This window comes from Salvelinus alpinus, chromosome 21 (genome assembly GCF_045679555.1).
Source record: "Salvelinus alpinus chromosome 21, SLU_Salpinus.1, whole genome shotgun sequence".
NCBI classification, from domain to species: Eukaryota; Metazoa; Chordata; class Actinopteri; order Salmoniformes; family Salmonidae; genus Salvelinus; species Salvelinus alpinus.
The window spans coordinates 48,489,667-48,505,393 of NC_092106.1; the positions used below are offsets into that span (position 1 = coordinate 48,489,667).

General features: G+C 46.6%; 1 protein-coding gene across 6 annotated transcripts in view; it reads left to right on the forward strand.

Annotated features, from left to right (window-relative positions):
- Positions 1-15,727, forward strand: part of LOC139548411 (rho guanine nucleotide exchange factor TIAM1-like) — a 219,770-nt gene that overhangs the window by 186,080 nt on the left and 17,963 nt on the right. For all 6 annotated transcript variants that reach the window (XM_071358094.1, XM_071358091.1, XM_071358090.1 and 3 more), the window contains one exon: positions 14,564-14,764. In XM_071358094.1, the coding sequence (XP_071214195.1) occupies positions 14,564-14,764 (201 nt within the window). The remainder of the gene's footprint in view (positions 1-14,563; positions 14,765-15,727) is intronic.

Sequence of the window (15,727 nt, forward strand, 5' to 3'; positions counted from 1 at the left end):
GAGAGAGAACACCATCACTATAGAGAGAGAGAACACCATCACTATAGAGAGAGAGAGAGAACACCATCACCACTATAGAGAGAGAGAGAGAGAGAGAGAGAGAACACCATCACTATAGAGAGAGAGAGAGAACACCATCACCACTATAGAGAGAGAGAGAGAGAGAACACTATCACTATAGAGAGAGAGAACACCATCACTATAGAGAGAGAGAGAGAGAACACCATCACTATAGAGAGATAGAGAACACCATCACTATAGAGAGAGAGAGAGAACACCATCACTATAGAGAGAGAGAGAACACCATCACCACTATAGACAGAGAGAGAGAGAGAACACCATCACTATAGAGAGAGAGAGAACACCATCACTATATATAGAGAGAGAGAACACCATCACTATAGAGAGAGAGAGAACACCATCACTATAGAGAGAGAGAGAACACCATCACTATAGAGAGAGAGAACACCATCACTATAGAGAGAGAGAACACCATCACTATAGAGAGAGAGAGATCACCATCACTATAGAGAGAGAGAGAACACCACCACTATAGAGAGAGAGAGAGAACACCATCACTATAGAGAGAGAGAGAACACCATCACTATAGAGAGAGAGAGAACACCACCACTATAGAGAGAGAGAGAACACCATCACTATAGAGAGAGAGAGAGAACACCATCACTATAGAGAGAGAGAGAGAACACCATCACTATAGAGAGAGAGAGAGAACACCATCACTATAGAGAGAGAGAGAACACCATCACTATAGAGAGAGAGAGAACACCATCACTATAGAGAGAGAGAGAACACCATCACTATAGAGAGAGAGAGAGAACACCATCACTATAGAGAGAGAGAGAGAGAACACCATCACTATAGAGAGAGAGAGAGAGAACACCATCACTATAGAGAGAGAGAGAGAGAACACCATCACTATAGATAGAGAGAGAGAGAACACCATCACTATAGAGAGAGAGAGAGAGAACACCATCACTATAGAGAGAGAGAGAACACCATCACTAGAGAGAGAGAGAGAGAACACCATCACTATAGAGAGAGAGAGAACACCATCACTATAGAGAGAGAACACCATCACTATAGAGAGAGAGAGAACACCATCACTATAGAGAGAGAGAACACCATCACTATAGAGAGAGAGAACACCATCACTATAGAGAGAGAGAGAGAGAACACCATCACTATAGAGAGAGAGAGAGAGAACACCATCACTATATATAGAGAGAGAGAGAACACCATCACTATAGAGAGAGAGAGAGAGAACACCATCACTATAGAGAGAGAGAGAGAACACCATCACTATAGAGAGAGAGAGAGAACACCATCACTATAGAGAGAGAGAGAGAACACCATCACTAGAGAGAGAGAGAGAGAACACCATCACTATAGAGAGAGAGAGAGAACACCATCACTATAGAGAGAGAGAGAGAACACCATCACTATAGAGAGAGAGAGAGAACACCATCACTATAGAGAGAGAGAGAACACCATCACTATAGAGAGAGAGAGAGAACACCATCACTATAGAGAGAGAGAGAATGCCATCACTATAGAGAGAGAGAGAACACCATCACTATAGAGAGAGAGAGAACACCATCACTATAGAGCGAGAGAGAACACCATCACTATAGAGCGAGAGAGAACACCATCACTATAGAGAGAGAGAGAACACCATCACTATAGAGAGAGAGAGAACACCATCACTATAGAGAGAGAGAGAGAACACCATCACTATAGAGAGAGAGAACACCATCACTATAGAGAGAGAGAGAGAGCACACCATCACTATAGAGAGAGAGAGAACACCATCACTATAGAGAGAGAGAGAGAACACCATCACTATAGAGAGAGAGAGAGAACACCATCACTATAGAGAGAGAGAGAGAACACCATCACTATAGAGAGAGAGAGAACACCATCACTATAGAGAGAGAGAGAACACCATCACTATAGAGAGAGAGAGAGAACACCATCACTATAGAGAGAGAGAGAACACCATCACTATAGAGAGAGAGAGAACACCATCACTATAGAGAGAGAGAGAACACCATCACTATAGAGAGAGAGAGAACACCATCACTATAGAGAGAGAGAGAACACCATCACCACTATAGAGAGAGAGAACACCATCACTATAGAGAGAGAACTAGCTAGCTGTGGCACATCTGAATGAAAGGATGGAAGGAGGAGTGTTGGAAGACTGTGAGGAGAGGTGGTGGGCGAGAACAGAACAGAGGAGGAAGAGACTTAGAAACCGCTTCGCCTGGGATCCAGCCTTCCTCTCTTCTTCACAACCAACCACCACTTCCTCTTCTCTCTTTTCTGTCACAACATACTAAAGTGGAAGGATACGTTGGCGCGAGGGAGTCTGTTCTGCTCTGCTTTGCTCAATGCGCGACTCTTCTCTTCCTCGGACTGAGGCTTTGACTGTCTTCTCCTCCTCCTCTGCCTCTCCGTCCGTCTTTCTGTCCGCCTGCCTGCCATGTCTGCCCTGAAGAGGAGCAAGCGTTCCTCAGAGTCCATCTCTGACATGCTGCATCTGGTGAGCTTGCTCTCTAAAATATCTAGCTACATCTACTTCCTCTCTACTCACATCTCTGGTTTTCTACACGGTTTTGTCGTTGTCTTTGTTGGTTTTGTTGGTTCATACTTTAATTTTCTAATCGGTCAGATGCCGTATTCTACTCTGTGAGACTGTTGTCGCTCGCTAACTTAGACCAACTGAAGGCCACCTGGTGTTGTGAGGGTGTGTGTTTCCCGATCATGCTTTTAATCGCTATGATTCACACCTTCTATGCATCCCTATTGGTTCCCTATGGGGTGGCAGGTAGCCCAGTGGTTCGCGTGTTGGCCCAGTAACCGAAAGGTTGCTGGATTGAATCCCCGAGCTGACAAGGTAAAAGTCTGTCGTTCTGCCCCTGAACAAGGCACTTAAATCCACTGTTCCCTGGTAGGTCGTCATTGTAAATAAGAATTTGTTCTTATCTGACCTGCCTAGTTAAATAAAGGTTAAATATATATTTTAATACCCAATATAGTGCGCTATGGGCCGTGGTCAAAAGTAGTGCACTATAAAGCGAATGGGGTGCCATTTGGTATGCATATTTCTCTAAGCTGCTCGGGTTCCCTGATGCACTGGCAGCTAGCAAACATACATATGTATATAGTGTACGTTCCATTGCATGAGTCACATCAGTTAACATTATGTCAATGAACATTCTACATTACCATGGAAATGATTGCATCACAATATCAGGCAGCCATTGTGAGGGTACCCATGAGTTAACCAGTCACATGACCTGGGTTAGAGGTTCCATTCCCGTTCTATTCAGTCTATGTACAGTGGGGAGAACAAGTATTTGATACACTGCCGATTTTGCAGGTTTTCCTACTTACAAAGCATGTAGAGGTCTGTAATTTTTTATCATAGGTACACTTCAACTGTGAGAGAAGGAATCTAAAACAAAAATCCAGAAAATCACATTGTATGATTTTTAAGTAATTAATTAGCATTTTATTGCATGACATAAGTATTTGATACATCAGAAAAGCAGAACTTAATATTTGGTACAGAAACCTTTGTTTGCAATTACAGAGATCATACGTTTCCTGTAGTTCTTGACCAGGTTTGCACACACTGCAGCAGGGATTTTGGCCCACTCCTCCATACAGACCTTCTCCAGATCCTTCAGGTTTCGGGGCTGTCGCTGGGCAATACGGACTTTCAGCTCCCTCCAAAGATTTTCTATTGGGTTCAGGTCTGGAGACTGGCTAGGCCACTCCAGGACCTTGAGATGCTTCTTACGGCACCACTCCTTAGTTGCCCTGGCTGTGTGTTTCGGGTCGTTGTCATGCTGGAAGACCCAGCCACGACCCATCTTCAATGCTCTTACTGAGGGAAGGAGGTTGTTGGCCAAGATCTCACGATACATGGCCCCATCCATCCTCCCCTCAATACGGTGCAGTCATCCTGTACCCTTTGCAGAAAAGCATCCCCAAAGAATGATGTTTCCACCTCCATGCTTCACGGTTGGGATGGTGTTCTTGGGGTTGTACTCATCCTTCTTCTTCCTCCAAACACGGCGAGTGGAGTTTAGACCAAAAAGCTCTATTTTTGTCTCATCAGACCACATGACCTTCTCCCATTCCTCCTCTGGATCATCCAGATGGTCATTGGCAAACTTCAGACGGGCCTGGACATATGCTGGCTTGAGCAGGCGGACCTTGCGTGCGTTGCAGGATTTTAATCCATGACGGCGTAGTGTGTCACTAATGGTTTTCTTTGAGACTGTGGTCCCAGCTCTCTTCAGGTCATTGACCAGGTCCTGCCGTGTAGTTCTGGGCTGATCCCTCACCTTCCTCATGATCATTGATGCCCCACGAGGTGAGATCTTGCATGGAGCCCCAGACCGAGGGTGATTGACCGTCATCTTGAACTTCTTCCATTTTCTAATAATTGCGCCAACAGTTGTTGCCTTCTCACTAAGCTGCTTGCCTATTGTCCTGTAGCCCATCCCAGCCTTGTGCAGGTCTACAATTTTATCCCTGATGTCCTTACACAGCTCTCTGATCTTGGCCATTGTGGAGAGGTTGGAGTCTGTTTGATTGAGTGTGTGGACAGGTGTCTTTTATACAGGTAACGAGTTCAAACAGGTGCAGTTAATACAGGTAATGAGTGGAGAACAGGAGGGCTTCTTAAAGAAAAACTAACAGGTCTGTGAGAGCCGGAATTCTTACTGGTTGGTAGGTGATCAAATACTTATGTCATGCAATAAAATGCAAATTAATTACTTAAAAATCATACAATGTGATTTTCTGAATTTTTGTTTTAGATTCCGTCTCTCACAGTTGAAGTGTACCTATGATAAAAATTACAGACCTCTACATGCTTTGTAAGTAGGAAAACCTGCAAAAGCGGCAGTGTATCAAATACTTGTTCTCCCCACTGTATATGGTTTGTACTCAGTACTGTCACCACAGTCCCTCAGCGCTGTCAGCTAGCAAAGCTCTCCAATCTGTCACCACAGTCCCTCAGTACTGTCACCACAGTCCCTTAGCACTGTCAGCTAGCAAAGCTCTCCAATCTGTCACCACAGTCCCTCAGTACTGTCACCACAGTCCCTTAGCACTGTCAGCTGGTAAAGTTCTCTAATCTGTCACCACAGTCCCTCAGCACTGTCACCACAGTCCCTCAGCGCTGTCAGCTAGCAAAGCTCTCCAATCTGTCACCACAGTCCCTCAGCGCTGTCACCACAGTCCCTCAGCGCTGTCAGCTAGCAAAGCTCTCCAATCTGTCACCACAGTCCCTCAGCACTGTCACCACAGTCCCTCAGCGCTGTCAGCTAGCAAAGCTCTCCAATCTGTCACCACAGTCCCTCAGCGCTGTCACCACAGTCCCTTAGCACTGTCAGCTATCAAAGATCTCCAATCTGTCACCACAGTCCCTCAGCGCTGTCACCACAGTCCCTTAGCACTGTCAGCTATCAAAGATCTCCAATCTGTCACCACAGTCCCTCAGCGCTGTCACCACAGTCCCTTAGCACTGTCAGCTATCAAAGCTCTCCAATCTGTCACCACAGTCCCTCAGCGCTGTCACCACAGTCCCTTAGCACTGTCAGCTATCAAAGATCTCCAATCTGTCACCACAGTCCCTCAGCGCTGTCACCACAGTCCCTTAGCACTGTCAGCTATCAAAGCTCTCCAATCTGTCACCACAGTCCCTCAGCGCTGTCACCACAGTCCCTTAGCGCTGTCACCACAGTCCCTCAGCACTGTCACCACAGTCCTATCAGCTTTTCTGTTATACACTTCTGTACCTGGACAATTGTGGGCTCGTGCACAACTGTAGGTTACGTTTCCGCAAAGGACAAATTTATTTATTTTGTATAACTTTTTACCCCATTTTTTCTGTGGTATCCAGTTGGTAGTTAGTCTTGTCCCATCGCTGCAACTCCCGTACGGACTCGGGAGAGGCTAAGGTCGAGAGCCGTGCGTCCTCAGAAACACAACCCAGCCAAGTCGCACTGCTTCTTGACACACTGCCCGCTTAACCCGGAAGCCAGCCGCACCAATGTGTCGGAGGAAACGGCGTACAACTGGCGACCGTGTCAGCGTGCACTGCGCCCGGCCCGCCACAGGAGTCGCTAGAGCGCGATGGGACAAGGACATCCCGGCCGGCCGAACCCTCCCCTAACCCTGACGACGCTGGGGCTTTATTGTGCGTCGCCTCATGGGTCTCCCGGTCGCGGCCAGTTTCCACAAAGCTTTTGATTGGCCAGTGATTGTGAGCTGGCACTAGCCGTTGATGCTCTTAACATTGATGCTATACTAACCTATGGTGTAGCTGAAGTCTTTGGCTTAGCACGGACATCTCTGTTTGTGCTGGCTTCCCAATTTGTCATTCGTAATGTAACTCACAAAGAACTCGGCTTCTAGCCTGATCCTGGATCTGTTTGTGCTGGCTTCCCAATTTGTCATTCGTAATGTAACTCACAAAGAACTCGGCTTCTAGCCTGATCCTGGATCTGTTTGTGCTGGCTTCCCAATTTGTCATTCGTAATGTAACTCACAAAGAACTCGGCTTCTAGCCTGATCCTGGATCTGTTTGTGCTGGCTTCCCAATTTGTCATTCGTAATGTAACTCACAAAGAACTCGGCTTCTAGCCTGATCCTGGATCTGTTTGTGCTGGCTTCCCAATTTGTCATTCGTAATGTAACTCACAAAGAACTCGGCTTCTAGCCTGATCCTGGATCTGTTTGTGCTGGCTTCCCAATTTGTCATTCGTAATGTAACTCACAAAGAACTCGGCTTCTAGCCTGATCCTGGATCTGTTTGTGCTGGCTTCCCAATTTGTCATTCGTAATGTAACTCACAAAGAACTCGGCTTCTAGCCTGATCCTGGATCTGTTTGTGCTGGCTTCCCAATTTGTCATTCGTAATGTAACTCACAAAGAACTCGGCTTCTAGCCTGATCCTGGATCTGTTTGTGCTGGCTTCCCAATTTGTCATTCGTAATGTAACTCACAAAGTACTCGGCTTCTAGCCTGATCCTGGATCTGTTTGTGCTGGCTTCCCAATTTGTCATTCGTAATGTAACTCACAAAGAACTCGGCTTCTAGCCTGATCCTGGATCTGTTTGTGCTGGCTTCCCAATTTGTCATTCGTAATGTAACTCACAAAGAACTCGGCTTCTAGCCTGATCCTGGATCTGTTTGTGCTGGCTTCCCAATTTGTCATTCGTAATGTAACTCACAAAGAACTCGGCTTCTAGCCTGATCCTGGATCTGTTTGTGCTGTCCTGCCAACTCATTATCATTCATTTGTCATAAGGAATTGGCAAAACTGTTCAAACCAGAGACATATATTTCTTAATACATGGCTGTGTACAAACCATATACATAGACTGAATAGAACGGGAATGGAACCTCTAACCCAGGTCATGTGACTGGTTAACTCATGGGTACCCTCACAATGGCTGCCTGATATTGTGATGCAATCATTTCCATGGTAATGTAGAATGTTCATTGACATAATGTTAACTGATGTGACTCATGCAATGGAACGTACACTATATACATATGTATGTGTATATGTATGTGTATATATGTATGTGTATATATTTACATGTATGTATATATTTACAGTGGGGAGAACAAGTATTTGATACACTGCCGATTTTGCAGGTTTTCCTACTTACAAAGCATGTAGAGGTCTGTAATTTTTATAATAGGTACACTTCAACTGTGAGAGACGGATTCTAAAACAAAAATCCAGAAAATCACATTGTATGATTTTTAAGTAATTAATTTGCATTGCAACAGCATCCTCCCGGACACCCTAGACCCAGTCCAATTCGCATACCGCCCCAACAGATCCACAGATGACGCAATCGCACTCCACACTGCCCTTTCCCACCTGGACTAAAGGAACACCTATGTGAGAATGCTGTTCATTGACTACAGCTCAGCGTTCAACACCATAGTGCCCTCAAAGCTCATCACTAAGCTAAGGCTCCTGGGACTAAATACCTCTCTCTGCAACTGGTTCCTGGACTTCCTGGCAGGCCGCCCCCAGGTGGGAGGAGAAGGTAACAACACCCCCGCCACGCTGATCCTCAACACTGGGGCCCCTCAGGGGTGTGTACTTAGTCCCCACTCCGTGGCCAAACACGACTTCAACACCATCAAGTTTGCTGATGACACAACAGTGGTAGGCCTGATCACCGACAAAGATGAGACGGCCTATAGTGAGGAGGTCAGAGACCTGGCCGTGTGGTGCCAGGACAACAACCTCTCCCTCAATGTGAGCAAGACAAAGACGCTGATTGTGGACTACAGGAAAAGGAGGGCCGAACAGGCCCCCATTAACATCGACAGGGCTGTAGTGGAGCAGGTCGAGAGTTTCAAGTTCCTTGGTGTCCACATCACCAACAAACTGTCATGGTCCAAACACACCAAGACAGTCGTGAATATGCCACGACAACGCCTTTTCCCCCTCAGGAGACTGAAAAGATTTAGCATGGATCCCCAGATCCTCAAAGTTATACAGCTGCACCATCGAGAGCATCCTGACTGGTTGCATCACCGCCTGGTATAGCAACTGCTTGGCATCTGACCGTAAGGCGCTACAGAGGGTAGTGTGAACAGCCCAGTATATCACTGGGGCCAAGCTTCCTGCCATCCAGGACCTCTATAAAAGGCAGCGTCAGAGGAAAGCCCATAAAATTGTCAGAGACTTCAGTCATCCAAGTTAGAGACTGTTCTCTCTGCTGCCGCACGGCAAGCGGTACCGGAGGGCCAAGTCTAGGACCAAAAGGCTCCTCAACAGCTTCTACCCCCAAGCCATTAGACTGCTGAACAATCGTCGCCGGACAATTTACATTGACCCCCCCCGTCCCTTTTGTACACTGCTGCTACTCACTGTTTGTTTGTTACCTATGCATAGTCACTTCGCCCCCACCTACATGTACAGATTACCTCAACTGGCCTGTACCCCTGCACACTGACTCGGTACCGGTGCCCCCTGTATAAAGCCTCGTTATTCTTATTGTGTTACTTTTATTATGACTTTTTATTTTAGTCTTGAACTGCGCTTTTGGTTAAGGGCTTGTCATTAAGCATTTCACGGTAGAGTCTACAATTGTTGTATTCGGCGCATGTGACAAATAAAGTTTGATTTGAAGTGGTAGGCCACACAATCTCACAGAACGGGACCGCCGAGTGCTGAAGCGTGTAAAGAAATGGTATTTTCCTCGGTTGCAACACTCACTACCGAATTCCAAACTGTCTCTGGACGCAGCGTCAGCACAAGAACTGTTCGTCAGGAGCTTCATGAAATGGGTTTCCATGGCCGAGCAGCCGCACACAAGCCTAGCATCACCATGCGCAATGCCACGCATCGGCTGGAGTGGTGTAAAGCTCGATGCCGTTGGACTCTGGAGCGGTGTAAACACATTCTCTGGTGTGATGAATCACATATGGCTGTACGACAGACGAATCAGGGTTTGGCGGATGCCAGGAGAACGCTACCTGCCCGAATGCATAGCACCAACTGTAAAGTTTGGTGGAGGAGGAATAATGGTCTGGGGCTGTTTTTCATGGTTCGGGCTCCTTAGTTCCAGTGAAGGGAAATCTTAACGCAACAGCAAGTCCCCACAGCAACGTTCCAACATCTAGTGGGACGCCTTCCCAGAAGAGTGGAGGCTGTTATAGCAGCAACGTTCCAACATCTAGTGGGAAGCCTTCCCAGAAGAGTGGAGGCTATTATAGCAGCAATGTTCCAACATCTAGTGGGAAGCCTTCCCAGAAGAGTGGAGGCTGTTATAGCAGCAATGTTCCAACATCTAGTGGAAAGCCTTCCCAGAAGACTGGAGGCTGTTATAGCAGCAATGTTCCAACATCTAGTGGAAAGCCTTCCCAGAAGAGTGGAGGCTGTTATAGCAGCAATGTTCCAACATCTAGTGGAAAGCCTTCCCAGAAGAGTGGAGGCTGTTATAGCAGCAATGTTCCAACATCTAGTGGAAAGCCTTCCCAGAAGAGTGGAGGCTGTTATAGCAGCAATGTTCCAACATCTAGTGGAACGCCTTCCCAGAAGACTGCAGGCTGTTATAGCAACAAAGGGGGAACAACTCCATATTAATGCCCATGATTTTGAAGGAGATGTCCGAGCAGGTGTCCACATACTTCTGGTCATGTGGTGTATTTTAAATGGGAAATATGATGACTGCGCAGGACATTCATGTTTGGACTAAAAAATTAATGATACGTACCTATTGATTATTACAGAATATAACTTTTATAAATGCCTCATGGGCTTAGTTCAACTGTCGTACCCCATCAGAACCCAAAATATAAGCTTGTTTTTATATTGATTTAAGAATAGTTGTCAACAGGCTGAGTCCAACCCCGTCTGTTTTCGCCTCGGTTTTGTTGCTAAACAACCAACCCATCTATTTCTGCCCTAAATTATTATATGCCAACAATGCAGATTAACACTGCTGGTCTCCTAGGCAACATGGTCTCCTAGGCAACATGGTCTCCTAGGCAACATGCTGTATGTATTGTTTTGGCTTTGATTATCTGAAAAGAGATCAATACCATTCAGCCATCAGGAAAACACAAGGGGAGAGAGATCAATACCATCAGCCATCAGGAAAACACAAGGGGAGAGAGAGAGATCAATACCATCAGCCATCAGGAAAACACAAGGGGAGAGAGAGAGATCAATACCATCAGCCATCAGGAAAACACAAGGGGAGAGAGAGAGATCAATACCATCAGCCATCAGGAAAACACAAGGGGAGAGAGAGAGATCAATACCATCAGCCATCAGGAAAACACAAGGAGAGAGAGAGAGATCAATACCATCAGCCATCAGGAAAACACAAGGGGAGAGAGAGAGATCAATACCATCAGCCATCAGGAAAACACAAGGGGAGAGAGAGAGAGATCAATACCATCAGCTATCATGAAAACACAAGGGGAGAGAGAGAGAGATCAATACCATCAGCTATCAGGAAAACACAAGGGGAGAGAGATCAATACCATCAGCCATCAGGAAAACACAAGGAGAGAGAGATCAATACCATCAGCTATCAGGAAAACACAAGGGGAGAGAGAGAGATCAATACCATCAGCCATCAGGAAAACACAAGGGGAGAGAGAGAGATCAATACCATCAGCCATCAGGAAAACACAAGGGGAGAGAGAGAGATCAATACCATCAGCCATCAGGAAAACACAAGGGGAGAGAGAGAGATCAATACCATCAGCCATCAGGAAAACACAAGGGGAGAGAGAGAGATCAATACCATCAGCCATCAGGAAAACACAAGGGGGGAGAGAGAGATCAATACCATCAGCCATCAGGAAAACACAAGGGGAGAGAGAGAGAGATCAATACCATCAGCTATCAGGAAAATGCAAGGGGAGAGAGAGAGAGAGATCAATACCATCAGCTATCAGGAAAACACAAGGGGAGAGAGAGAGAGAGATCAATACCGTCAGCCATCAGGAAAACACAAGGAGAGAGAGATCAATACCATCAGCCATCAGGAAAACACAAGGAGAGATAGATCAATACCATCAGCCATCAGGAAAACACAAGGGGAGAGAGAGAGAGATCAATACCATCAGCCATCAGGAAAACACAAGGGGAGAGAGATCAATACCATCAGCCATCAGGAAAACACAAGGGGAGAGAGATCAATACCATCAGCCATCAGGAAAACACAAGGGGAGAGAGATCAATACCATCAGCCATCAGGAAAACACAAGGGGAGAGAGAGAGATCAATACCATCAGCCATCAGGAAAACACAAGGGGAGAGAGAGAGATCAATACCATCAGCCATCAGGAAAACACAAGGGGGGAGAGAGAGATCAATACCATCAGCCATCAGGAAAACACAAGGGGAGAGAGAGAGAGATCAATACCATCAGCTATCAGGAAAACGCAAGGGGAGAGAGAGAGAGAGATCAATACCATCAGCTATCAGGAAAACACAAGGGGAGAGAGAGAGAGAGATCAATACCATCAGCCATCAGGAAAACACAAGGAGAGAGAGATCAATACCATCAGCCATCAGGAAAACACGAGAGAGAGATCAATACCATCAGCCATCAGGAAAACACAAGGAGAGAGAGATCAATACCATCAGCCATCAGGAAAACACAAGGAGAGAGAGATCAATACCATCAGCCATCAGGAAAACACAAGGGGAGAGAGAGAGAGATCAATACCATCAGCCATCAGGAAAACACAAGGAGAGAGAGAGAGATCAATACCATCAGCTATCATGAAAACACAAGGGGAGAGAGAGAGAGATCAATACCATCAGCTATCAGGAAAACACAAGGGGAGAGAGATCAATACCATCAGCCATCAGGAAAACACAAGGAGAGAGAGATCAATACCATCAGCTATCAGGAAAACACAAGGGGAGAGAGAGAGATCAATACCATCAGCCATCAGGAAAACACAAGGGGAGAGAGAGAGATCAATACCATCAGCCATCAGGAAAACACAAGGGGAAAGAGAGCGATCAATACCATCAGCCATCAGGAAAACACAAGGGGAGAGAGAGAGATCAATACCATCAGCCATCAGGAAAACACAAGGGGAGAGAGAGAGATCAATACCATCAGCCATCAGGAAAACACAAGGGGGGAGAGAGAGATCAATACCATCAGCCATCAGGAAAACACAAGGGGGAGAGAGAGATCAATACCATCAGCCATCAGGAAAACACAAGGGGAGAGAGAGAGAGATCAATACCATCAGCTATCAGGAAAACGCAAGGGGAGAGAGAGAGAGAGATCAATACCATCAGCTATCAGGAAAACACAAGGGGAGAGAGAGAGAGAGATCAATACCATCAGCCATCAGGAAAACACAAGGAGAGAGAGATCAATACCATCAGCCATCAGGAAAACACAAGGAGAGAGAGATCAATACCATCAGCCATCAGGAAAACACAAGGGAGAGAGAGAGAGATCAATACCATCAGCCATCAGGAAAACACAAGGGGAGAGAGATCAATACCATCAGCCATCAGGAAAACACAAGGGGAGAGAGATCAATACCATCAGCCATCAGGAAAACACAAGGGGAGAGAGAGAGAGATCAATACCATCAGCCATCAGGAAAACACAAGGGGAGAGAGATCAATACCATCAGCCATCAGGAAAACACAAGGGGAGAGAGATCAATACCATCAGCCATCAGGAAAACACAAGGGGAGAGAGAGAGATCAATACCATCAGCCATCAGGAAAACACAAGGGGAGAGAGAGAGATCAATACCATCAGCCATCAGGAAAACACAAGGGGGGAGAGAGAGATCAATACCATCAGCCATCAGGAAAACACAAGGGGAGAGAGAGAGAGAGATCAATACCATCAGCTATCAGGAAAACACAAGGGGAGAGAGAGAGAGAGATCAATACCATCAGCCATCAGGAAAACACAAGGAGAGAGAGATCAATACCATCAGCCATCAGGAAAACACAAGGAGAGAGAGATCAATACCATCAGCCATCAGGAAAACACAAGGAGAGAGAGATCAATACCATCAGCCATCAGGAAAACACAAGGGGAGAGAGAGAGAGATCAATACCATCAGCCATCAGGAAAACACAAGGGGAGAGAGATCAATACCATCAGCCATCAGGAAAACACAAGGGGAGAGAGATCAATACCATCAGCCATCAGGAAAACACAAGGGGAGAGAGAGAGAGATCAATACCATCAGCCATCAGGAAAACACAAGGGGAGAGAGAGAGATCAATACCATCAGCCATCAGGAAAACACAAAGGGAGAGAGATCAATACCATCAGCCATCAGGAAAACACAAGGGGAGAGAGAGAGAAAGACTGTTATGACAGGCCGAAAATAGACGAATGAGTGCAAATGATTTTTTTAAAGCTCCCTTTCCATCTCTCCATCCTCCCTCTCCTGTCCTCACTCCGTCTCTCCATCCTGCCTCTCCTCGCTGCGTAGTCACTAATTGCCAGACCGCCTCAGAGTTAGAGGAACTGAAGGAAAGTGGCACCCGTACGTACATACTTTCCTTCCTCCTGCCTTGGAGAGACTGATGAGGAGGTAGAAACTGACATAAGAGGGTAAGAGAGAGAGAGGAAGGACGTGGCTGATGTAAACAGATTCTTCTGTTCTCTTTATTCATCTGTTCTTCTGATCCCTCCCTCCATCGCCTGCCTGCAGGACTGAGGTACAAAGTAGTCTTACGCATTTTCTCTCTTCCTCTCTCTCTCTCATCACTCTCTCATTCTCTCTCCTCTCCATCTCTCATTTTCTCTCTCTCCATCCCTCTCTCTCTCATTCCCTCTCTCTCCATCCCTCTCTCTCTCATTCTCTCTCCTCTCCATCTCTCATTCTCTCTACTCTCCATCCCTCTCTCTCTCATTCCCTCTCCATCCCTCTCTCTCTCCATCCATCTCTCTCATCCCTCTCTCTCTCTCTCTCCTCTCCATCCCTCTCTCTCTCTCTCTCTCCTCTCCATCCCTCTCTCTCTCTCTCCCTCTAGAGTACGGAGCAGGTCGCAGCGTTCTGTCGCAGTCTCCATGACATGAATCCGTCTGAGTGTGCCACAAGTTCCTCCTCCCCCAGCCTGGAGTCGCCCTTCCCTCCGCCCGCCACCGGCACCGCCACCCGTCAGCTCTCCGACGCCGACAAGCTACGCAAAGTCATCTGTGAGCTCGTGGAGACCGAACGCACCTATGTTAAAGTCAGTACTACATCTCTGGTGTGTGTGTGTGTGTGTGGGGGGGGGGGGGTATGGATGTGGGTTGTGGTGGGGAGTGTGTTTGGGGTGGGGGTGTGTTTGTGTTTGTGGTTGGGGGGGGGGGGGGTATCGATGGGTGTGTGTGTTTGTGGGGGGTGGGTTGGTGTGTGTGTGTGTGTTTTCTCTAAGTGAAGAATTCAGATGCATCTGTGTTTCTACCCCAGGAGACCTATAGGCACACTGCTGTGCCCTTGGCAGACTGACAGACAGACATACTGACTAACCCATTCTGTACAGGACAAATGGCAGACTGACAGACAGACATACTGACTAACCCATTCTGTACAGGACTCATGGCAGACTGACAGACAGACATACTGACTAACCCATTCTGTACAGGACAAATGGCAGACTGACAGACAGACATACTGACTAACCCATTCTGTACAGGACTCATGGCAGACTGACAGACAGACATACTGACTAACCCATTCTGTACAGGACAAATGGCAGACTGACAGACAGACATACTGACTAACCCATTCTGTACAGGACACATGGCAGACTGACAGACAGACATACTGACTAACCCATTCTGTACAGGACAAATGGCAGACTGACAGACAGACATACTGACTAACCCATTCTGTACAGGACAAATGGCAGACTGACAGACAGACATACTGACTAACCCATTCTGTACAGGACACATGGCAGACTGACAGACAGACATACTGACTAACCCATTCTGTACAGGACAAATGGCAGACTGACAGACAGACATACTGACTAACCCATTCTGTACAGGACACATGGCAGACTGACAGACAGACATACTGACTAACCCATTCTGTACAGGACAAATGGCAGACTGACAGACAGACATACTGACTAACCCATTCTGTACAGGACAAATGGCAGACTGACAGACAGACATACTGACTAACCCATTCTGTACAGGACACA